This window comes from Brassica napus, chromosome A3 (genome assembly GCF_020379485.1).
Source record: "Brassica napus cultivar Da-Ae chromosome A3, Da-Ae, whole genome shotgun sequence".
Lineage (NCBI taxonomy): Eukaryota > Viridiplantae > Streptophyta > Magnoliopsida > Brassicales > Brassicaceae > Brassica > Brassica napus.
The window spans coordinates 9,547,442-9,569,104 of record NC_063436.1 but is presented as its reverse complement, the minus strand read 5'-3'; the positions used below and the strand labels follow the sequence as shown (position 1 = coordinate 9,569,104).

General features: G+C 37.2%; 8 protein-coding genes across 10 annotated transcripts; 6 read left to right on the top strand and 2 right to left on the bottom strand.

Moving 5' to 3' along the window:
* Positions 1–702: 702 nt before the first annotated feature.
* LOC125575110 (uncharacterized protein At2g38710-like) lies at positions 703–2,443 on the top strand. Of its 2 annotated transcripts, XM_048775733.1 has the most exons (6): positions 703–834; positions 1,080–1,190; positions 1,339–1,458; positions 1,588–1,702; positions 1,841–1,934; positions 2,073–2,443. In XM_048775733.1, the coding sequence occupies exons 2-6, from the start codon at positions 1,093–1,095 to the stop codon at positions 2,288–2,290; spliced, it is 645 nt and encodes a 214-aa protein (XP_048631690.1). In that variant the 5' UTR covers positions 703–834; positions 1,080–1,092; the 3' UTR covers positions 2,291–2,443. The 2 variants fall into 2 exon arrangements, with proteins under 2 accessions (XP_048631690.1, XP_048631691.1); XM_048775734.1 differs by lacking the exon at positions 703–834 and having other exon boundaries at positions 888–1,190.
* A 132-nt stretch (positions 2,444–2,575) lies between these two features.
* On the bottom strand, positions 2,576–4,597 carry LOC106443596. The gene is made up of 9 exons (XM_048775732.1): positions 4,469–4,597; positions 4,284–4,394; positions 4,162–4,216; positions 4,017–4,071; positions 3,524–3,619; positions 3,204–3,257; positions 3,070–3,135; positions 2,930–3,008; positions 2,576–2,833 (listed from the first exon to the last, which is right to left on the bottom strand). The coding sequence occupies exons 1-9, from the start codon at positions 4,526–4,528 to the stop codon at positions 2,756–2,758; spliced, it is 654 nt and encodes a 217-aa protein (XP_048631689.1). The 5' UTR covers positions 4,529–4,597; the 3' UTR covers positions 2,576–2,755.
* A 758-nt stretch (positions 4,598–5,355) lies between these two features.
* Positions 5,356–6,520, top strand: LOC106443599. The gene is made up of 3 exons (XM_013885145.3): positions 5,356–5,851; positions 5,939–6,046; positions 6,109–6,520. The coding sequence occupies exons 1-3, from the start codon at positions 5,498–5,500 to the stop codon at positions 6,262–6,264; spliced, it is 618 nt and encodes a 205-aa protein (XP_013740599.2). The 5' UTR covers positions 5,356–5,497; the 3' UTR covers positions 6,265–6,520.
* Positions 6,494–8,572, top strand: LOC106438138 (7-methylguanosine phosphate-specific 5'-nucleotidase A). Its single transcript, XM_013879208.3, has 10 exons — positions 6,494–6,736; positions 6,820–6,936; positions 7,019–7,079; positions 7,155–7,287; positions 7,367–7,490; positions 7,575–7,631; positions 7,743–7,839; positions 7,913–8,123; positions 8,201–8,261; positions 8,372–8,572. Exons 1-10 carry the CDS (start codon positions 6,611–6,613, stop codon positions 8,435–8,437), a joined length of 1,053 nt encoding a protein of 350 aa, XP_013734662.2. The 5' UTR covers positions 6,494–6,610; the 3' UTR covers positions 8,438–8,572.
* A 78-nt stretch (positions 8,573–8,650) lies between these two features.
* LOC106438136 (ethanolamine-phosphate cytidylyltransferase) lies at positions 8,651–11,614 on the bottom strand. The gene is made up of 9 exons (XM_048775731.1): positions 11,170–11,614; positions 10,850–11,085; positions 10,508–10,689; positions 9,955–10,026; positions 9,784–9,851; positions 9,406–9,526; positions 9,260–9,325; positions 9,062–9,184; positions 8,651–8,966 (listed from the first exon to the last, which is right to left on the bottom strand). Exons 1-9 carry the CDS (start codon positions 11,484–11,486, stop codon positions 8,895–8,897), a joined length of 1,257 nt encoding a protein of 418 aa, XP_048631688.1. The 5' UTR covers positions 11,487–11,614; the 3' UTR covers positions 8,651–8,894.
* Positions 11,615–12,366: 752 nt separating this feature from the next.
* On the top strand, positions 12,367–13,428 carry LOC125606845 (peroxisomal fatty acid beta-oxidation multifunctional protein AIM1-like). The gene is made up of 3 exons (XM_048775730.1): positions 12,367–12,623; positions 12,714–12,785; positions 12,968–13,428. Exons 1-3 carry the CDS (start codon positions 12,527–12,529, stop codon positions 13,108–13,110), a joined length of 312 nt encoding a protein of 103 aa, XP_048631687.1. The 5' UTR covers positions 12,367–12,526; the 3' UTR covers positions 13,111–13,428.
* A 217-nt stretch (positions 13,429–13,645) lies between these two features.
* Positions 13,646–16,272, top strand: LOC106443600 (F-box/kelch-repeat protein At5g51250-like). The gene has a single exon (XM_013885147.2). It carries the CDS (start codon positions 13,777–13,779, stop codon positions 14,833–14,835), a length of 1,059 nt encoding a protein of 352 aa, XP_013740601.2. The 5' UTR covers positions 13,646–13,776; the 3' UTR covers positions 14,836–16,272.
* Positions 16,273–16,442: 170 nt separating this feature from the next.
* Positions 16,443–20,716, top strand: LOC106438139 (probable galacturonosyltransferase 7). 2 transcript variants are annotated; one of them, XM_013879210.3, is made up of 10 exons: positions 16,443–16,843; positions 16,920–16,948; positions 17,018–17,056; positions 17,136–17,195; positions 18,019–18,085; positions 18,183–18,229; positions 18,313–18,614; positions 18,976–19,327; positions 19,428–19,958; positions 20,038–20,716. In XM_013879210.3, the coding sequence occupies exons 1-10, from the start codon at positions 16,687–16,689 to the stop codon at positions 20,317–20,319; spliced, it is 1,866 nt and encodes a 621-aa protein (XP_013734664.2). In that variant the 5' UTR covers positions 16,443–16,686; the 3' UTR covers positions 20,320–20,716. The 2 variants fall into 2 exon arrangements, with proteins under 2 accessions (XP_013734664.2, XP_013734665.2); XM_013879211.3 differs by having other exon boundaries at positions 16,492–16,843; positions 20,041–20,716.
* Positions 20,717–21,663: the final 947 nt, after the last annotated feature.

The following is a 21,663-nucleotide window of genomic DNA, read 5'->3' as shown; positions in this document are numbered from 1 at the left end:
ATATTATTAATAGTAAAATATTTAATCTGGAAATAATAAAATATAAAATACCATTACCCAAACACACAAGCTTATTTTAAATAAAACAAGCACAAAATAATATAATTCTATGTTCAAACATAATATAAAAATTTAATTATTTTTAAACATAATTTTTTATATAAAAAAGTTTCCTCATCTTTTTTTTGTTTAGTTGTTACTAACCAAAACATTTAATTACTCTTCTTAAATAAATCTTCGATCTATTTCCAAACTGAGACTATATTTCACTGTATAAATTTGATAGTATAGTTCATTATGCATAAATATGAATTTGATACTTAATTTCTAGTCGAATATTTGGTCTAAATACATAATATAAGATGTTACATACTTATTACAAAATCATCAATAAAAGTATAAGTTAAAAATATTTCAGTTAATTGTAAAATAGATTATAAATATTAAAATTAATGTTACATTGAAGTAAACTTTTTAAGAAAACATATAGTATGAAACAGAGAGAGCAATATTTATTATTTTATTTTCAAATTAAATTTTATTAAATTTTAATCTTGAATAAAGATATATATCCAATATATATCAATAAATTAATGTTGGTTGAAAAAAAATCAATAAATTAATGTTAATAAAAACATATATCACATATATCTTTTTGTTTTTTTTAACCTTTAAATAATCGAGGTAGGGGGATACATTACGTCCTTGAGAAAAAGACACAGCAACCAAAAAACTTGTCAGTGCGCTCTCAATCAAAAGCTTTCTTTTAATAAACGTAACACACGCTTTATCAGTTTCACCACGCCATCCATCTTCTTCTTCGATTCTCTCAAGGTTTTCTCAGCTCTATCTTCTGTTTCATCCCAATTGATTCACTATCTCTTTGAATTCAATTCTTCTCACAGCATATCTAGCTTTTGATTCACTTTCCTTGTCCGATCTTAAAGTTTCATACTTTTTTTTTTAATCTCTGAGAATGCTATTCTATGTGTGATTCGTTATTAGATTTTAGAATTGCTTTCGATTTTCTTACAAAAGTTTTGATTTTTTTTTATTGTCTGCGGTTCTGTCTTAAAAAGCGAAAAAAAAAAGATGGCGAACAGAGAGATGGCAGTGTACTGTTTCGACACTTTGGTCTCTCACTACAACAACGAGGAGACTCCTCCACCTGCCTTTGACGACGCCAATCAGTTACTTTCTTTTTTTCAACCCTTTCCTTTTTTTTTGTTATGACAAGCAAAAGTTCTGATTCTGTCTCAAGTATGAAAGTTTCTCCCTTTCTTACTACCATCAATCTCCCACTTGACTGAGCCTTCTAGTTTTGTTTTTCTATTGTAGTCCGTTGTTTGTGACGTGGAAGAAAATAGTGAATGGAGGGGAGCCTCGATTGCGTGGATGTATTGGTACACTGGAAGCACGCCGCTTGATCAGTGGCTTCAAGGATTATGCCTTGACCAGGTGGTACCTTACTCCAAGTTTCTTTTTTGTAATTCCGTTTTAGAAATTTTGGGCTCGAGACCACAGATGAAGCATGTATATTGCCCTTTATACCACCATGACCTTTTTGTTATATGTAAATTATTACAGTGCCCTGAGGGATCGTAGGTTCCCACCAATACAGTCCAAAGAACTGCCATTTCTGCAATGTACCGTCTCTGTCTTGACTGATTATGAAACTGCTGACGATTATCTTGATTGGGAGGTATTTTATCTTCCACTCTTCTGTTACTTCATGTCAAGTAAAACAAGTAATGCATGCTATTCAATCCCACTCACTTAGTTTTTTTTTTGTCGAGTTCTTGTGATGTCTTACACGCCTTCCCTGGTTTTGGCTATGAAGGTGGGAAAGCATGGTATAATCATTGAGTTCACTGAACCTGTGTCTAACACAAAGCGAAGCGCCACGTATTTGCCTGAGGTCCCAGCTCATGAAGGTACCATGTTTTGATGATACAAACTTAGTTTTTGCTTACGAGTTTGTATGTTTAACTAGACCTGAAAACTCTTGCGCTTTGTTTGGATCAAAAGTTAAAATACATCATCAAATCTTAAGGCTACTTGTCATTGCGCAGGCTGGACAAAGATAGAGGCAATAGATTCGCTGGTGCGTAAAGCAGGATACAGCGGTGAAATAACTGAATCAGTGCGTAGGAGAATCCGTCTAACTCGTTACCAGAGTACATTATTCAGCATGCACTATAGTGAATACCTTTCGTACGTGAAGGCCACGAGAGGCGGTGTTGCCCCAGCTATTAACGGGACCAGCAAGCCCGCCATGGCCTTTTCTTGATTTGCACCATTAAGCTGCTGCTGCAAATGGGTGCACCTCCTCATCATTTATCTTTTTATTTGTGCTCTCTCTGATCAAAAGAAGAACTATTTGGGTGCTTCACAATTGTATTACAACAATGCTATTAAATCAAAGGAACTAACTTTGATATCTCTCTCTCATAGTCTAATATTCATAACCATTTCTCTGTGTTGTTGCTACTGCAACTCTGAGATATGCTAAACATCTTTCTTTTTTTTTCTTATTGGCTTAATCGCGGTAACTCTTGTCCTAAGAGATCTTACATTTTGAACTATTTTCTTAATTATTTGAGTTTACAAAATCGTATCATTCTTACAAAAAAAAAAAAAACAGAACATCAGATCATGTCCACAATGCCCTCTCGAGTACACACTGTTGTAAGTTGTAACCGAAACCAAAATTGTTGTAAAAGCAAAAACTTCCAAATTCAGCTTTTACTCTGTGCTAAGCCCAGAGCAGTGTCACAACAAGAAACAGCATCAAAGCCAGACCAAGACATATCCCAACAATTGCGCCGAAAGCCTGAAAAAGCACAATGCATCCACAGATTAGATCACTTTTATCCTTATGATCGTCGATGTATGTATGTATTACTCAGAGCAATATTGGGTGACTCACTTTTCCCTGACTTTCAAACTTGTATTTAACTGTAAACCAAGACAATCCTCTATCAACAATAGGTGCAAGTGCCACTGCCCTGCATCCATCAACACGCATCATGCGTACAACATCATAACAAACTAATATCAGCAACTTACCCTCCTATTCTGACGAGCTTAGTAACTTGGCTTCCAGCCCAGACCATGGCCATCACTTTAACGAATCTGCATGCAACACGAGTCTTTCACTAAGGTCCCTATAACGCTGTGAAATGATGAAGATTATGTTATACCTCTCAGCTGCAGCGAGATAACCCATTTTCCCAGGTGCTGGGGCGACATAAAACCTATACATAATCATCACTGTTGTCGCTCAAGTATGTTATGATGGATCGAAAACAAAGAAAAACTAGAATACTCAAGACTGCTTACATTAAAAGAGATATATATAACTGAATAAACAAATCTATCAATGTCAACAGTTGCTACTCATAAATTTGGCGCTCACAACAATGATAAGGGAAACCTTAAGGCGCCTGCGTACTCAAGAGAGAGAGCAAACAGAAAACAAAGTAATGGTTCCATGATAAGACAAAAAGTATGTTCTGCTTACCACACCAACAGGAAAGCTGTGCTGTAATAGACTGTATTAAGTAAACCATATGACAATACTCCAGATAATCCATATCTCTTCAATTTCATGAGAAGCCTGCAGCACAAGATCATCACAAGGAAAGGGATGTACGTTAAGCTTATATTAATTACCCAAATCCTTCCTTGCAATGCAGATTTCAATCATATCGAGTGGAATATAAATGATTTGGCAGGCCATATAATAAATACTAATGAAATGTTCATGGTGACCACAAAAAAGGGAAAATGCAAGTAAGCTGAGGCAAACTTTTGAACCAAAACCTATCACATAAAGAAGGAAGAAACACCAAAGCTACAAAACTTTTTTTGTTCACTGATTACCTAATAAGCGCATGTTGTTAAACAAGAGGCATAAAAGAAGTGCTTTAACACGGTACCCACAACTACATTCTCTCACAAAATTGCCATAAAGTGTGTATCAAATGAAGGAGTTAAGTAAGTAAATCACATACTCTTCTGAAACGAAGGGGTTCTTCCTGCGTGTCACATTCTTATCCAACGTTTCTCCTATAAAAAAAAAGAAGAGAAAGAAGATAACACAGTGCCACAACTTCAAGTCAACAACAAACACAAAGAAATGTCAATAGATGAAAATACCTTCACCAACGGAAGCTTCAGCTTCAGCATCATCAGGTCGTTTATGGTGGGAAGCCTAAACATGCACACATTCTCAATGGACTCTGCTTAATAATTGACATTAAAAGAGGGAAAAGACTAACACTTTGACTAAAGTAGGTAACCAGGCGGTGGATACGGTGGACTACGGATTGATTGGCGGCGATGCTGAGAGAGGAGACACCGGAGGACGCGCGTGGAGTATGGGGAGAAAGCTGGTGGGAACAAAGGAGGAAGATTAGTAATCAGCTCGAGAGTTATGGGTTTGATGAGAGCTAAGGAAACGTACCGGAAGTAGAGAAGGTGCTATACGGTGGACGCCGACCACACTCATCCGGTTTGCAAACATCGGTGGTGTATGTTTGGTTACTGATCTAATTCGACAACTCCCTGAAAAAAATACCACTTTCAAATTTACCGTAAAAAGATACATATTTTTATGACTACTTTAAATTTATGATTAAAAAAAATTAAATTAACTCTTCTAAATTATATAAATTCAAGAATAATCTATAAACAGTTATAACAATTTATAAATTCAATCCACCCGCTAAATACTGCACCATAAATAATAATTACTAAACTCTAAACCAAATATTATAATATTTTAGATTGACTGGATTTTTCAAAATTAGTAACCAATAATAGTAATCAATTTTCTTAAATTAATAGAAAATAAAATTGAATTCCCTAAAATTATTAAACAACCAATAATATTATAATGATATTTAAATTAAAAATAAAATAGAAAATTATATAAATGTTTAAAATATTATTTGCATATGAGTTTATATAGTATTATATTAATATTTTAATTTATTATTTTAAATAGTTTTATGAAAATATTATAGAAATGATTTTTTATATTAATTCAATTATGTAACTCATATATGCAAATTATGTTCATGGTGTTCATGCAATTATGTAACTATGTAACTCATAGGTACAAGTTAATTGGTTGGTTAGTAAGTTATGTGAGAAATCATTACAGCTTATGTAGTTTGCTAATATGTTTTTATTTAATCAAATAACAAAAAAAGAACTAGTTTACATCGTTTAGTTTCAATATCTAACTTCAGAATCATTTTTTTTTTAAAGTATGATGTTGAAAATATACAATACATATAGTAAGTAGACTGTAGTAGGAAGAAAACAAATGAATTAATAAGCTTCTATCTAAATTAAAGAGTTCATCATCTCAATATATATATATTCGGCGCACTATAAATGGTTTGAGCTTGTGCTATCACAACGAACTCCCACTTAATTTCTTTATCAAACAACTTATCGAGAGAGAGAGAACTCAAGAAGAAGAAAGATGATGATGATGGTGATGGAAAACGAGTTTCAAGAACGTAGCAACCTCAACATCAACGACATTGATCTCTCTCTCCTCCGCCTCTCCTCCCCACCACCTTACGACTACTCTCGCTCCTCCTTCCTCTCCGCCGCTTCTCCTGATGATATCATCAGCCCCTTGAAACGCTCCTCCCCTGTTTCCGACGAGTCAGATCAGCCCAAACGCAGGAGAGTCTCCCTCCAAGACCCGATCTTTATCGCGTCTCCTCTCAGCTCCACTTACCCGGAAACCCAACCTTCCTCCATCGACGACCCACCTGTTCCGGAGAAGCAAGAAACGTCGCCGTATGATTCCAAGAGTCTTGAAACAGAGGTTGGTTTGTTGTATAATTAAGAACTTTGACTCTCTTCTGGTTTTAATTAACTAGTAATAAAGAATCTTCGTTTGGTTGTTTACTAGAGGATGAAGATGGTTAACAATCACGTGGAGGAGATCACTCACGAAGAGACTAACTATGATACTTATGAAGAGATCTACCGAGAAGAGACTAACTATGATGCTTATGAGGTTTTGCTTTATTTGCATCTTATGTTTATCATTCTAGTGATTAATGGTGAGCTTCATTGCAGAAGCAGCAAGAAGAGGAGGAAAAAGAAGAAGAGTGTGGAGAAGGGATGAGGATAGAGAGATCTGGAGATGGGTTTGTAATTAGATTGAAGTGTAGATGCAAGCTGGCTTACAGGGTTCTCTTCTCTGATCATCACCTCTACTTCAAGTCCCTCTAAAGCTTTCACTTGTGTCTGATTTAGTTACTAGTATCTGCCTACTCTATCATTTGTTGTAACGCTTTTTTTTCTTATTTGTTTGGACTATAAAAACATAGTTTACAAAGTTGTACAGTGAGATGCTTACAGCAAAAACTCTGTTTTTGTGTTGTATTGAAGGTTGGAATACAAAAGGTTACAACTTTTTGTAGGAGAGCAAAAACTCTGTTTTGTTTTGTATCAAAAAAGAGAATAATACTACAAAAGGTTACAACTTTTTTTTAGAGGATGTGATTTGGGTCAACGTCAAATCTTGTTTATTAAGCCTCTGAACGAACAAAGAGAGTAGTAACCCTTTTTTGATTCGATGCCGAGAGCATCTCTGATAAGCTGCTGCACGCGCTTTCACGCGCCGACAACTCGTCTTTCTTTATTCCGCCGTAGTCACCACAACAAGCTCACACCTTCATCTCCTCGCTGCTTCAGCCACAACGTCAGTCTCTCTCTTACTCTCTCCATTGTAACAATCAACTATTATCCGTTGAAAGCTTCCTCCTTTTTTGTTTGTTCTCTCAGGATTGCAGACATCAAATGGAGCAGCTTGATCTCTCTGCCAACACTGTGATTGATCATCCTCGAGCTCTCACTGATAAAACAACCCTAATCCGTGACGCGGGTCCTTCCAAATTTCAGGTCTTTCCCTCTCTATCTCTCTCTGTCTGTCAGTTTTCTTCTTTCACAAAGCTTTAAAGTCTGTGTTGTTTTGGGTGATTAGGTTATTGCAGACTTCGATGGGACTTTAACGAGATACAGAGTCAATGGAGTTCGAGGCCAGAGTATTATGTTCATCTCACATTTATCTTCATATTCTCATCAGTCAAAGCTGAAACCTGCATACTCTGTTTTGTAAGGCAGCCATGGGATCTTGCAGCAAGGAAACGCAGATTACGATGCTAAGAGGGAAGCATTGTATGAACACTATCATCCTCTTGAGTTCTCTCCTCTCATTCCCCTTGAAGATAAAACCAAACTCATGGAAGAATGGTATATACTCTTCTTACCAACCTCACATACATTTTTCCTTGTCTTTTCACGTTCTAATTGTTTTTTTTTCCCCTACCAGGTGGAGTAAAACTCATAATCTACTCATTGAGGGAGGTTTAACATTTGATGCAATCAAGGATTCTGTTGCTAATTCTTCCATAGCTTTTAGAGATGGTGTGGCTGAGCTTTTTGAATTTTTGGAGGTAAAAGAATCAAACTCATGGTTGCTGTTATATTAGCTTTTGTGTATATTAACCAATCCAAACTCTATTTGCCATTTGATTCAGGAAAAGGAGATCCCAGTTTTGATTTTTTCAGCAGGGCTTGCTGATGTTATTGAAGAGGTGACTGACTCTCTAAACACTCTATTACCCAAATGAGATTTTAGCTACTCTTCATGTTTCCTGTATAGTGAATATGCTTTTTACTATATAGTCTCACTTTTTTTCTAACAGGTTTTGAGGCAGAAGCTTCATAGAACATTCAAGAATGTAAAGATTGTGTCCAACAGGATGGTCTTCGATGATGATGGACGGCTTGTGTCTTTTAAAGGTAGAACATTTGGTGTCTGTTAGTCATATTGCAATCATAAACAGCAGTTTCTTTACTTACAATTACTATACAGGAAAGCTTATTCACGTGCTAAACAAGAATGAACACGCTTTAGACATGGCTGCTCCACTCCACGACCAACTTGGTGTTGACAATGGTGGGGAAGGTGAAGAGAATGCGTACGTGAAACAAAGAACAAACGTTTTGCTTCTAGGAGACCATATGGGGGATCTGAGGATGTCTGATGGTTTGAATTACGAGTCTCGAATATCTTTTGGATTCCTGTGAGTTTTGTCTTTTTCTTTTCTATCTTCTCTTGCTCTGGTTTTTTAATCTCCTTGCGCTGTTTTTTCTTCTTAAGGAATGATAACGTTGAGAAGAGTCTTGAAAGCTACCGTAAGGCCTTTGATATCGTTTATCTTGTAAGTCACATACACCTTCTATGTTTGAACATATGGATTATCTGAATCGCCTGAAACTTTTTGCTAAAATAGAGATTTTGTTGTTTCTTTGTGGGTCCAAAAAAAAAAAGAATGATGCACCTATGTGGGGAGCTCTGGAGATTGCTTCTCAGTTATTTCCAACAGAAGCTAGTTAACTGCAATGCCTGAGACTGGGAGCCATGTTAAAGTGCAAGACTCTTTCTTCAGTTGTCTTGATTGAAACAATATTCTTAACTAGAAGTTCCGTGTTGTTTGCTTCAGATTTATAAATGAATCATTATTGAGAGACTCTTAACCAACCAAAGTGCTCTAACTCATTGATACTTGTATAGACAGGGTCACGATTATGTGCCTGTAAGCTAATAAAATTCAAGTTCATAATCATTATAATTTGATTGAGCGAAAGTCAAAAAATATAATGAAACATCCCAAAATTGAAGAAAATACAAAGAAGCAAATGGTACTACAACCATCAATGCCCTATGTAAAGTATGAACTAGAGAATTCAAAATGTAATATGTAAGGTACTATAGCCAGTACAAAGAAATAAGGGATTCACATCCTGAAGATGGTTTTTGTCTTCTAAAACATATATAGCTTCTCATTCTCTATTTAGTCACCGGTCACAAAAGACTTCTGCTCATAGTACTTCTTCTCACTAGCTTCCTTTTTCAAATTACGTTTCTGTATTCGCACACAAAGACATTGACTGAGACATTGGCCAGAGTGAAGCAACAAGAGGAACGATAAAAAAAAGAAGAAGAAGAAGATAAACTTGCCTGATAAGCTTCATGGTTTGCTACAATCCTCTTGATTATGGTGGAGGTTGAGATATCAAGAGGGCTTTCTAGTACTTCGAATATGCCCATGCTTTTTGGTACAGCATACGGGTTACCTTCCTCCTGTCAAATCATTCAACAAGAATCTTAGAGAAAATCCAGCTCTTTGTATTGTAACTTGTATAAATCTCGTTTTACCTTTTGAAAATCATCGCTCTCGGCTACTGTCCCATGAACCACTTTCCAAATGTCAAATGTCGTGATCTGCAATATCCAAATCATTGTCAAAATTAGCTTTACATGAAAGCCATTTGGGCGTTTAAGTAAAGAGCAGAGAATCTCACCGTATCTTTTGACACTTCCCATGGAGCACCAATTATCACCTCATCTACATAGCGGCATGCCAGAACACTTAAGCTTCTTTCATGGAGATTCATGATTGGGTGTTGCGCTCCTCTTTTACCACTGCACATCAACACGTATAACAAGCACTGTTTGGTCTGGTCCAACGTATTTAAGCAGAGATGCAATTATGCAAATCTAAACCAGAATGGGGACAAGAAGTTTTATTTAACACCAATTTTTTGGTCAACACTCATATTACCAATTAAATTTGATTAGCCACCATCACAATTGCCAGGACAGGAAAAGACAAAGATAAACGAAACAAAAACTGAGACAATCACTATAAAGCAATCTGCTAAAGATGAGCCTTTTCTAACCTGACAGTCTGGTCATTATGTATTCCAACAAGAAGAAAGTCTCCCAGCTCTCGAGCACGCCTGAGAATCTGTGCGAATTGAATAATCAAGAACAGGTATCAACAACATTGGTGACTTAAAACGGAGGGTCGCTCAGTAATATTTTGTCTGCAACAATTTAACTTACTATACCTCAACATGGCCAGCATGGAAAAGATCAAACGCACCATCTATGTAAATTATGCGTGCACCAGGCCCTGGCCCCTGTCACCATAAGCATGCACGTTTGATTAACCCATTATACAAAATGATATGGAGAAAACTAAATCAATCGAGGAATATCTTAAAATCTAGCGGACATAAATTGACACAAGCGATAAAAATAAGATGTGAAGCAACCTTGTGTCACTCAATAGGAAAATTATAGATAACACACATAAGAAGTACCCAATGTTTGGTTAAATGGTCATAGAAAGGATTAACTAATTATGTTTCAGAAAGCAAGAACCAGACAATGTTATCAAAAAGATGCTATCCATTCTCTTTAATGATTAAAACAGCTGAAAAAGAGAGCCAAGAACCACTTGCATAGCTATTAGAAGTCAAGAGTCATGCACCTGTTCAACCCACTATACCATAAAGCAAAATATAGATCTACAAAACTCCAAAGATCTAAGTTATTTGCCTGAGTAAGCTAAACAGGTAGAAACACAAAGAAAAGAAGACTCTTTAAGACTCCACACACCTTGCCATTGGAGAACTGAACGATCCTGCGGGAAGTAGGAAGAAAATGTGAGACGCGAGTACCACCAGCAGAAGAAGCTCCGTCCTCAAACCTTGGGCTATTATGGCCATGGCTAAACTGCCTTTGCAGAGACGAATGACTCTGACTGTTCGATCTCTCTCTTACACAGAGAAGCATACGACCTGCACAAATTCGAACAAAGTTATAATCTTTATGTGATTAGTCAAACCTATCAAAAACACTTAATAACATAAACATGAAATGCAGCTCGTATCTCCCCTTAACACATTAAAAAAAACGAAACCTTTCGTCTAAACAACAAGGGACGATGTAAGTTTTTACCAACGATATCAGTGCTGGAAACTCCTTCAGTACGCTTGATCTGCTTATACCTCCCAGCCTTCTTAGCCAAGGCATAAGCATCAGTTCCATCAGGAAGAACGCAAGGATCATCCCCATGGATAATGTAATCAATCTGATACTCATCAAACAACCTCTTCATGAACTCCTCCGTGATCGCGTAAGGAGCATCGGGAATAACCTCATCCACCCACTTAACAGCCTTCACCATTATCATCCTAAAACACACACAAAATCAGAACAAACACAATAAAGCGATAACAAAGAATCAAAAGAGAGAGAGAGAGAGAGATCATCATCACCTCTCGTGAAGAGGCGTGACGGGAGGTCCTTTATTAGCTATGATCTCCTCGTCGCTGACGACGCCGACGACCAATTGGTCGCCGAGAGCACGCGCCTGCCGGAGCGCGTTGCAGTGGCCGTAGTGCATCATGTCGAAGCATCCGTCCATGTAGACGCGGACTGGCTTTCGTTTCCTGAAGGGAGCGAAGGGTAGACCTAGGCCTAAGCCTAAGGGGAGCTCGCCTTTGAGGAAGAGGTGGAGGAAGGAAGCTCCGACGGCGAAGGCGGCTCCGACGGCGAAGCAGCTTCCGACGATCTTCTCTTTTTGCCACGCCATTTTTGTTGTTCTACACTCTCGTTTGTTTCCTTCGCATTGGGAGAAGACTCAGATCTCTCTCTCTCGGAGAATGGAGATGTTTCTTCTTCTCTCTCTCTTTGAAAATGGAGATTTGGATTCGGAATCGTGTTTTATTCTTTTTTCTTTTCTCTGGAGCTGGAACCGCCTTAACCGAATTGAAATTGGATATGGTTTGGGTAATTCTTATATCTTTTTTAATTGTTTGTACGGTAATGTAGATTAGATAGTTCTAGAATTAATATTATTTTTAAAATTTTAATTAAATAAATGAAAATTCAAATACCAACAACCAATAAAATTAAGAAAATTAATTCTAAAATTCACAATAACACCTAATCAAAAATCACTTAAGTAACTTATATGATTTTATATTAAATATTTGTCTATTATTTTATTTTTGAGGTTATGTATTTTTATTTTTTTATAGATTTTGCATTAATTGCTCCATTATTTGGTTTCAACTTCTAAAACTGATAAAAACCGTTACTAGATGGAAAAGAGCGTAACTAGATGGAAAAGAGCGTAGTTATGTTTCACCTTAATGCAGCGTAGATTCTATTTTCCTTTTTTTTTTTTTATCATAGTTATGTTTTCAAAATAAAACCAAACGGTTTTCATAGGTATGTTTCACCTTAATGCAGCGTAGCTTCTATTTTCCTTTTATCATAGTTATGTTTTCATAAAGATAATTATAAATCCTATAGAGATTATTACTTTAGATATTAGAATTAGGATCTTTTAGTCGCTTAGTATATATAGAGACACCTTAGAGCATGTGCAACGTAGGCTTTTAGCTAATCCTTAGCTTTAGTCCTTAGCTTTTTAGGAATAAAAAAATATTAAAAAAGAAGGAAAAGCTAAGGATGAATCCTTAATTAAGGAGAAGAAGGATCAAGTCCTTAATATGCTGGCGCAACGGGATTGGTTCGAGCTTTCTATTTTTTTTCCTTGATACAAAAATAAAAAAACACAGATCTTTATCCGATTACGAGAGAAAGTTAGAAACTTTGTTAAAAGCTATGGCGAAGAAGATGGGAGTGACGATGGAAGTAGGGAACGATGGCGTTGCTGTGATCACCATTTCGAATCCTCCTGTTAACTCTCTGGCCAGCCCAAGTATTAAAAAGCTCCTTACTTTTGATTAATTTCACGATGTTGATTTGCTTTCTCTTTTAAGCTGATTTTTTATTTTGTGGAATTATTTAGTTATTTCTAGGTTGAAGGAGAAGTTTCAAGATGCGAATCATAGGAGTGATGTTAAGGCCATCGTCTTGACAGGTAAACAAACAAAATTGAGTTTCTTTTGTTTAGATTTTGAAGGATTGTATTCGGATCATGTAGCGTTTAATCTCTATCGAACTTAGCGTTGGTAAAAATTGTGAATTGTCAAAGAAGAGTTTGAAAGTTGAATCCTTTTTTTGGTTTGGTTAAGGCCCTTGATTGTATTTTGATCATTTCAGAGAACGGTGGAAGATTCTCGGGTGGTTTCAACATCAATGTTTTCCAGCAAGTGCATAAGACTGGTACACAAGCGGCATTACTGGTATTAACAAAGACGACGCAGTTCATCTCTTCCAGTCCATGCTTCGGTCTGAAGCAATGAGTTTGATAGATCGGATGGTGGAACACGGCTTCCGACCTGATGGAGTTACCTATGGAACGGTTTTGAACAGATTGTGCAAGTACGGGGAGACTTCCATGGCCTTGGATTTTCTCAGGAAGATCAAGCACCAGGAAGCCGCTTGTTGCTGCAGTTGAAGGATTAGCTCTTGGTGGTGGTTTAGAACTGGCTATGGTGAGACTTTTCAAGTTTATTTTTAAAAGTATCTTTTTGTTGTTGTTCTTGTGTTGTTCTTGTGTTGTTGATTGTACTACTTGTAAAAAAAAAATATATCTAAGGATTTCATATTGGATAACACCATTGAACCTACAATTATGATTAGAGTTCTTAACTATTCAAAAAAAAAAAAAAACATTATTATATTGCTAAGGATTCCAATGGTGGGTAACACCATTGGAGTTGCTCTTAGGTCTTTGTAAAAAACCACTTTATGATTGAATTATATTTGCAATTGCAACCAGAGCTTTATAGCACTTAGAAGAGTACTATCTATCGGTTTCATTACAATTTCTTGAACAAGGGAGAGTTCGTATTGAAGAGGAAGACAACGACTACGAGTACTAGGGGAAGAAGAAGAAGAAGCCAACTCCATACACATCCGATGATGTGATATTGGCATCTTTGTCACTTCCGGACGATTTGCTAGTGATGATCGTGGCACGCGTTCCAATATTGTACTATCGTACTCTGTCACTAGTCTCCAAGAGCTTTCGATCTATGGTGGTTTCACCTGAGCTTTACAAGGTCAGGTCAGTCTTGGGCCTCACGGAGAGTTGTCTCTATGTGTGCTTGAGGTTCGGGTTGGGTTCTTATAAGTGGTACACCCTCTCCTCCAAGAGTAAGAGTAGTGGCGGCTATGTTTTGGCTAGCGTCCCAATGCCCGGTGATGATTCTCCTCGTGTGGCGGGTTTGGGTTTTGGTTATTCAGATCTTGTGGCTGTTGGTTCTGATATCTACAACATTGGCCAAGCAGATAAAACCACGCCCACCTCTAGTGTCTCGATTCTTGATTGCAAGTCTCACATGTGGCGTAAGGCTCCCAGCATGCCAATGGAGCTAGGGTCACTTTCTGCCATTGTCCTTGATCGAAATATATTTGTACTAGGACGACGCTACCATCAATATGCTTCCTGGAAGAGCTTGCTCCAGGTATTCAACACAAATACGCAAACTTGGGATATCCCTTGTTGTGTATTGGACCAAGCCAGTCACCTTTTTAATTTTAACGGAAATCTCCACGCGGTTAATATATTTGGTTGGGTGTTTGCTTTCAATTCAAAGCAAGGTAAATGGGACCAGCTGGTTGAAATAGATCCAAGTGTGGGTGAAATTAAGTATTCGGAATCTTACTGCGAGATTGATAATGTTCTCTACTCTGTTTCTAAAGAAGGAGCTCTGAGATGGTATGACACCGACAAGACAAGGTGGAGAGATTTGAAGGGTTTGGTAGGACTACCTCAGTTGCCTCGTCGTTTTTCTGGTTATGGTTCTTATGTTAAATTAACGGCTTATGGTGTTGGAAAGATGCTGGTTTTCTGGAGTAGAAAATCTAATATTCTTGTGTCTCACATGGAGACCATATATTGTGCCGTGATAGCGCTTAAAAAAGACAAAGGAGACTGTTGGGGGAAACTTGAGTGGTATGATGGTGTGCTTTCAGTCCTTGCGGGAACTGAGTTGGTTAAGATTTTTTCTGTAACGCTTTGATGATGAATGAATGTTTCTTGACTTTATTTTGCTAATTTTTTATTTCAAATTCTAATCGACAATTTTTAGTTTAGTTTCTAACTTTCTATGGTCCTTGTACTCTTTCCATGATATTGCTTCTTTTAGGATTCCAACCACCGCTTCCTTTTCACTATTTGCACAATTATGTCTTTAATTATTTTTATTGCTTACATATGCATGCTTTAGTATTTCATTTTTATACAGGAAATAAACTAATTGTAACTTCTTTATTTTTATTCCAGTGGAAAGAAAAAAGAATCAGTGGCATATGAAACGCGCCATACTTCCACTGGTATTGTTGCTGGTAAATGAACTTGCAAAAAATAAAGAAGTTACAATTAGTTTATTTTCTGTATAATTGGCCAACTAACGTCGTCTCTCACATGCGTTATATGACTCCCCATCTTGTAAAGAGTCAATGAAACAAAAAAACATTGGACTGTATCTAGAAACCAGGAACTACAACAACAAAGCATTAAACTCTCCTCGGTGCGGTTATGTTGACCTTGATATTCATGAGTATATGATAAATAGAAGAGCTTTATATCAGAAACCATAGCATGCCACAACATGATAATTCAGGTTAAAAAGGGATTTGTGAATTTGTCATCAACCCCGGCCCTTGTTGAAACAAAATTTAGTTACATGACAGAGATAGATACCATTTATCAGATGGATATCCGCTTGGCAGCATTGCATAGTAGCATGGCGATCGTCATATTGCTGAGGCAACACCTAAAGCTTCCTCGTAACATACATCCCCAACAAGACGCTTATGATCATATCACATGCTTCAATGTCTAACCAGAAACAACAAAACAAAACCTTAGAAAAAAACAGTTTGGTCTTTTCATTTAACCTCTAACCTAAGGTTCTCTGTATCATAATGGTTGTCATGCTCTTGTATGAGTCTTTATTTACTGGAACAAATGAGTCCTACATCAATGACAACTGCTCAAGGCTTCAGCCAACTTCCACAAACAAGATTAGGTACACCCGCGAGTGCAACCACAATCTCATCCTCCCTGGTAATGTCCTCTGGATCCTTTGAAAAGGTATGCACCGTGATACCTCTACGGTAAGTCAAGAGACACGAGAGGAGGAGACACTAGAATGGAGCTTGCGAAATGCACTTCCCTTGTTGTCAAATGAACAGTCTTGTTATGCGCAAAGGCCAAAGCTTTCCTTGCGATGCTCGAACAGTCACTGCATCACATGAAACAGAAGAAAATAAACATTACACGACTAATGTAAAAAAACGTACATACCAGAAGCTTAAACAAACGCATTTTGACAGTAATAATTGGATAAAAGCTTCGATCTTTCAGTAATTTGATCGTCTCAGCTCATCTCCATCGTCACCAAGTGCATCTGCGTTGTCAATGGCGTTAATGGTGACGAATAAAGCTAGGCGTCCCGGAGTATTGGTTTTGTCGGGGGAGACTATAAATAATAAAAAAATGAAAATAAGTAACCACCGTGTGAAGAAAGACACGTGTTATGATCTAAATACAGATCTTGCAAGTGGGCTGAATAATCGAACGGCGGAAAAGATACACACGTGCGAAATAGAGTGTGTGTATCTCTCTCTCTTCCAAATTAGCAAAAAAGTAAAGGGACGATGCGATCGGGCTAACTAGTGCAGCACCTACTTAGAGCGAGAAAGCTAGAGAGAGTGAGTGTGTGTGAAGCGAGGGGGAGAGAGAGAGAGAGACATTGGCATCGAGTAAACGAGAGTGTGGATTGAGTGATACTCGTGGAGAGAAACATCGTCGCCGACGTTGTTGAGATCCAATGCGAAAAGGCACTGATTCAATCTAAATCGGAAATATGAAAGGCGGAGGAGTCGGTGGCGGAGGCGGAGGCGGCGGAGGAGGAAAGCGCCGGTGGAAAGTTCTGGTGATTGGAGTGTTGGTTCTCGTAATCCTCTCAATGCTGGTTCCTCTTGCTTTCTTGCTCGGCCTCCACAACAGCTTTCACTCTCCAGGTACTTTCTTGTCCTTCACGCTTCAGATCTCTCTTTTCAGATCTATTCTCATCTCTGCTCTTATTTGCTGCTTCAGGAATCGTCACTCTCCAGCCTTCTTCTCCTGTAAGCATTATTACGTTTCTTTAATTGGGTTTCTCTATGTGTTTAAGTAACGTTTCTTTGAAAAATCAGTTCGAGAGAAGCAGAATCAATGCTACCAAACATTCACAGGTATTTTGTTTACCCTCGTTTCGTTGATTTCGATTTAATTCGTATGCTGGTTCTTGATCTTCCTTGCTCGATTTTGCAGAGAGATCTATCTAACAGAGTCGATCAGGTTCTCCAGAAAATCAATCCAGTGCTTCCCAAGGTTAGTCCAAAGGCATCGACTTGTTTCCATTTATGTGTTATAGTATAGGTTAGTTGTTGTTGTTGTTGTTTTAACAAAAAAAAAGATTAGATCTTTATAGTGATTGGAACCCTTCATTGTCTTACCTACTGCTCACACTCAGTTCAGTTCAGATCTGGTCTGTGAATGTTTAATTTTCCACCGTTGAAGAATGAGTAGTTCTTGGCGTTAATGTTTCCATTCTTGTCATTCTTCCAGTGTAGAGTGAAGGCATTGACTTGTTCCATTTCTGTGTTGTAGAATAGATTAGTTCTTTTCTTTTTATAAAAGCTTAGATCTTTTCCTATACCTGGAGAATTAGATCTCCATAATGGTTGTGGTTGGAACCCTTCATTGTCTTACCCACTGCTCTCAAGTTGACACACTTGATTCAGATCTGGTCTATATATGTTTGATTTTCCACCATTGAAGAATGTATTCTGTCATGGTTCTTGGCGTAAACTTCCTGCTTGACTTATGGAAACTTATGCAAGATGCCCCGTAGTTAATTAGTGAATCTTAAAACTTTTTTTTGGCCCAGCAAACAAACCTGTAGTTAGTCAGTCACTTGTTATATCTTGCATTCTTTTGTGTGATGTTGTTTAAGGGGTACAAAATTAGATGAATGAGTGATTTTTTTTGTTTGACTATCTCATGTGACCGGGAAGCTGAAATACATTCATGAATTATGTTGCTTTATGTATCTCAATCTGTGTTGGGCGAGGTATAGAATTTGTTCTGTGTGTGAGATGTGTTTGTAACCCTTTTTATACTAACGCTTTTTTTTTCCTGTTTCACATGCTAGAAAATCGACATAAACGTGGTTCCCAGAGATATGAATAGGACAAGCATCAGTGATTCTAAAAACAGAGGTTTACTATACAAGTTCCACTTTCTTGAAATTCCTCTCCCAGTATTTTATTTTGTTTTTGACCGCAACTTTACGTCTTGTCCTCATTTAATCCGCAGGATTACCCGTGTCCCCAGCTGTTGTTGCCAACCCAAGCCCTGTTAATGTACGAATGATTACGTGGTTTCTGTAGTAGTCTTTTTTGTCTCTCTCACCAGTCGTCTCAAGCTAACCTTATTCTGTAAACAGAAAACAAAAACCGAAGTCTCGCACAAAGGTGTTCAGGGGGAAACAGTAAATGCTGATGAAACTCAGAGAACTTGTCAGGTGAAATATGGGAGCTACTGCCTCTGGAGGGAGGAAAATAAGGAACCCATGAAAGATGCTAAGGTGAAGCACATGAAGGACCTCCTATTTGTGGCTAGGGCATACTATCCAAGTATTGCTAAAATGCCTTCTCAAAGCAAGTTGACTCGAGATATGAAACAAAATATCCAAGAGTTTGAGCGTATTCTTATTGTAAGTTCAGCAGATGCTGATCTTCCACCACAGTAAGTTCTTTACCAGTTTGGTTTAATCATGTTTGTACTGATAGTTAGTCCCGTAGAGTCGGATCTAGTTGTACTGGGCGTCCTGTTTTCTAGTGGTTTACTTGCTTTCAGACATTGTATGTTATAGAAAATCTTAGTCATAGTTTTCACTCTTCATTTGTTCAATGTGCATCACACCCAAAAATACTCTTATTTTAAAGACTTGTCTGTGCCAATATCTTAAACCAGCATAAGAATAATGCACTAGATGATTGGAGAGCATGTTGTTTGTTCTCTTTGAGATGAAGGTTTTATGTATAGAGTCATATGTTAGTTTCCCTTAATCGTACTTATTGTCCATCTCGTTCCACTGATCTGTCAGGGTTGATAAAAAGTTTGAGAAGATGGAAGCTGTAATTTCAAAGGCAAAGTCTTTTCCAGTCGACTGTAACAATGTTGACAAGAAACTGAGACAGATCCTAGATTTGACTGAAGATGAAGCTACTTTCCACATGAAACAGAGTGTGTTCCTCTACCAGCTTGCAGTGCATACAATGCCTAAGAGTCTTCATTGCTTGTCAATGAGACTAACTGTGGAGTATTTCAAGTCAGGTTCAGTTGATGTTGAGGACAATGAGAAATTTTCAGATCCCTCATTGCTTCACTTTGTTATCATCTCCGACAATATACTTGCATCTTCCGTTGTTATCAACTCAACTGTTTTACACGCAAGGGTAATGTATCAAATCCAGTTTCCTTTACTTTGTGTTTCTATTTTTTCATGCAGTCATAGAACCTTTATATCTAACTCTTGGTTGGTTGTTGATGTTTCAGGAAAGTAAAAACTTTGTTTTCCATGTATTGACAAACGAGCAGAATTACTTTGCGATGAAACAATGGTTTATCAGGAATCCCTGCAAACAAGCGGCTATTCAAGTATTGAATATTGAAAAACTCGAGCTGGACAATTCTGATGTGAAGCTTTCTTTGCCTGCGGAGTTCCGTGTCTCCTTCCTCAGCGGTGACAATTTGGCGTCACAAGGGAAACGAACGCACTACTTATCTCTGTTCTCTCAATCTCACTATCTCCTCCCAAAGATATTTCACAAGTTGAAAAAAGTTGTGATTCTGGATCATGACGTTGTAGTCCAGCGAGACTTGTCTCCTCTTTGGGAGCTTGATATGGAAGGAAAAGTGAATGGCGCAGTGAAGGAGTGCTCTGTGAGGTTGGGTCAGCTAAAGAGTCTCAAGGGAGGAAGTTTTGATGCTAACGCTTGTCTCTGGATGTCCGGATTGAATGTCATTGATCTTGCTAGATGGAGGGAACTGGGAGTTTCAGAAACGTACCAGAAATTTTACAAGCAGGTCAGTTTCTGAAAAACCTAGAATAGATATGAGGTGATTTTGTATGTTTCTGAGCGATGGCTTTCTATTCTATGCGCAGCAGATGAGTGGTGGAGGTGAGTCGAGAGAAGCAATTGCACTGCAAGCAAGTTTGCTTACGTTTCAAGACAAAGTTTATACTCTTGACGACAAATGGGCTCTATCAGGGCTTGGTTATGACTACTACATCAATACCCAAACGATAAAAAACGCAGCCACTTTGCACTACAATGGGAACATGAAGCCATGGCTAGAGCTGGGAATCCCACAGTACAAAACCTATTGGAGAAAGCATCTGAATCGGGAAGATCGATTCTTGAGTGACTGTAACGTGAACCCTTGATGAGAGTAAGTAAAAAGCTACAGGGCCAATGCTTTAGAAGCAGGTCACAGAAGCAAAGAAAAGATTTAGAGTTGGTGGTTAAGCAGACATCTCATTTTTGGTGGGGGTAAATAAACTCGAATGCATTGCAGTGAGAAATGCTGAAGGGAAGAGTGCAAGCAGAAGTGGGTTTTAAAATTGATAGCAAATTGATTTTTAAGAGACTTAATCAAGATGATTTAAAATCAGCTTTGATTAAAAAAAGAGTATGTGAAGAAAACTTTGATGTTGTATATGATTTTTGGCAGAGGTGTGTGTGCCAATTCTTTTCCTCGTGTTATATTTTCCCATTGTTCATGTGTCAGTTTTTACTTTTGTTGCGTTTGACTTGATAGAAAGTGATGAGAATTTTTATCTATTTCTCAGTGCACCAGTTTAACATTTGACACAGATCAGAAAGTGATAAAGATCATTATCTTCGTTAAGCATAACTAATTATATTATTTTCCTACTAAGCATTCACTAAATCACATATATAATTTCGAGATAATATGCAACACTACTAAAGTTTATGGAGTCTTCAAAAAATAGAATTAGTTAAGAACGAAGAGCTTAAACTACTAGGTAAGTGAAGATGTGACTTAGGGGTTGATTGGCAAGTGTTTTAGAAGTGATTTAAGATTTTTCTACAGACTAAATTATTTCTACAGCCTAAAATTTTGTCAATCATGCTTTGTAAAGATTTTTTTAAAGTTACAGATTTTTAGTTTTTTTTTTAATATTTATTTTTAGCTATAGAAAACCATAAATCTAGTGCACTTATTTTTGCTTTAGAAAATTTATATGTAAATTTTTAAATATTTTTAAACCTACAGCTAATATTCTATAACAAAATTATCTACAGTTATAGCAAAAAAAATCTACAGTTTTATTTTTAAAGCAGAAATATAAAGTTACAGTTCATTCCAATCTATCTTGTTTCAGTGCTGTTGAGTTGCATAAACAATTTTTGAATCATTTCATGTACCCTTTTGGTCGATTTAAACTATGGCATATATTATTTATTCATAGGATGTTGAGATTGCATTAATTTTAATGAAGATATACAAGCCAATATTATATGCATATGCACGTATTTCCGAATGCATGGGAAAAAAAAGAAAGATGGGTTGATGATGATAGATACGCATTTATGTAATTATGTATATATGTTTACCTGAATGGTGTTCAAAGTCGTCCACTAAAATGGTCATCAGTCATCACCTAATTTATACAGATTAATAGTCATTCGAACACGTCTATACTTTTTTTATTAAATGGCCATTCACCTAGTTAAATGGCCATTCAATTGATTACAAAGTCACA

Coding starts and splice junctions, on each gene's coding strand:
- LOC106438139 (XM_013879210.3), top strand. CDS start 16,687: ATGAAAGGCGGAGGAGTCGGTGGCGGAGGCGGAGGCGGCGGAGGAGGA. Junction 18,230..18,312: donor CCAACCCAAGCCCTGTTAAT/GTACGAATGATT, acceptor TTCTGTAAACAG/AAAACAAAAACCGAAGTCTC. Junction 19,959..20,037: donor ACCAGAAATTTTACAAGCAG/GTCAGTTTCTGA, acceptor TTCTATGCGCAG/CAGATGAGTGGTGGAGGTGA.
- LOC125606845 (XM_048775730.1), top strand. CDS start 12,527: ATGGCGAAGAAGATGGGAGTGACGATGGAAGTAGGGAACGATGGCGTT. Junction 12,624..12,713: donor TAACTCTCTGGCCAGCCCAA/GTATTAAAAAGC, acceptor GGAATTATTTAG/TTATTTCTAGGTTGAAGGAG. Junction 12,786..12,967: donor TAAGGCCATCGTCTTGACAG/GTAAACAAACAA, acceptor TGATCATTTCAG/AGAACGGTGGAAGATTCTCG.
- LOC106443599 (XM_013885145.3), top strand. CDS start 5,498: ATGATGATGATGGTGATGGAAAACGAGTTTCAAGAACGTAGCAACCTC. Junction 5,852..5,938: donor CCAAGAGTCTTGAAACAGAG/GTTGGTTTGTTG, acceptor GTTGTTTACTAG/AGGATGAAGATGGTTAACAA. Junction 6,047..6,108: donor CTAACTATGATGCTTATGAG/GTTTTGCTTTAT, acceptor GCTTCATTGCAG/AAGCAGCAAGAAGAGGAGGA.
- LOC125575110 (XM_048775733.1), top strand. CDS start 1,093: ATGGCGAACAGAGAGATGGCAGTGTACTGTTTCGACACTTTGGTCTCT. Junction 1,703..1,840: donor ACGATTATCTTGATTGGGAG/GTATTTTATCTT, acceptor TTGGCTATGAAG/GTGGGAAAGCATGGTATAAT. Junction 1,935..2,072: donor TGAGGTCCCAGCTCATGAAG/GTACCATGTTTT, acceptor GTCATTGCGCAG/GCTGGACAAAGATAGAGGCA.
- LOC106438136 (XM_048775731.1), bottom strand. CDS start 11,486: ATGGCGTGGCAAAAAGAGAAGATCGTCGGAAGCTGCTTCGCCGTCGGA. Junction 9,326..9,405: donor GGGAAGTGTCAAAAGATACG/GTGAGATTCTCT, acceptor TGGATATTGCAG/ATCACGACATTTGACATTTG. Junction 9,185..9,259: donor AGAGCGATGATTTTCAAAAG/GTAAAACGAGAT, acceptor ATGATTTGACAG/GAGGAAGGTAACCCGTATGC.
- LOC106443600 (XM_013885147.2), top strand. CDS start 13,777: ATGATCGTGGCACGCGTTCCAATATTGTACTATCGTACTCTGTCACTA.
- LOC106438138 (XM_013879208.3), top strand. CDS start 6,611: ATGCCGAGAGCATCTCTGATAAGCTGCTGCACGCGCTTTCACGCGCCG. Junction 7,080..7,154: donor CAATGGAGTTCGAGGCCAGA/GTATTATGTTCA, acceptor CTGTTTTGTAAG/GCAGCCATGGGATCTTGCAG. Junction 7,491..7,574: donor AGCTTTTTGAATTTTTGGAG/GTAAAAGAATCA, acceptor CATTTGATTCAG/GAAAAGGAGATCCCAGTTTT.
- LOC106443596 (XM_048775732.1), bottom strand. CDS start 4,528: ATGTTTGCAAACCGGATGAGTGTGGTCGGCGTCCACCGTATAGCACCT. Junction 3,620..4,016: donor AACCCCTTCGTTTCAGAAGA/GTATGTGATTTA, acceptor CTTGTGCTGCAG/GCTTCTCATGAAATTGAAGA. Junction 3,258..3,523: donor ACAGCTTTCCTGTTGGTGTG/GTAAGCAGAACA, acceptor GATTATGTATAG/GTTTTATGTCGCCCCAGCAC.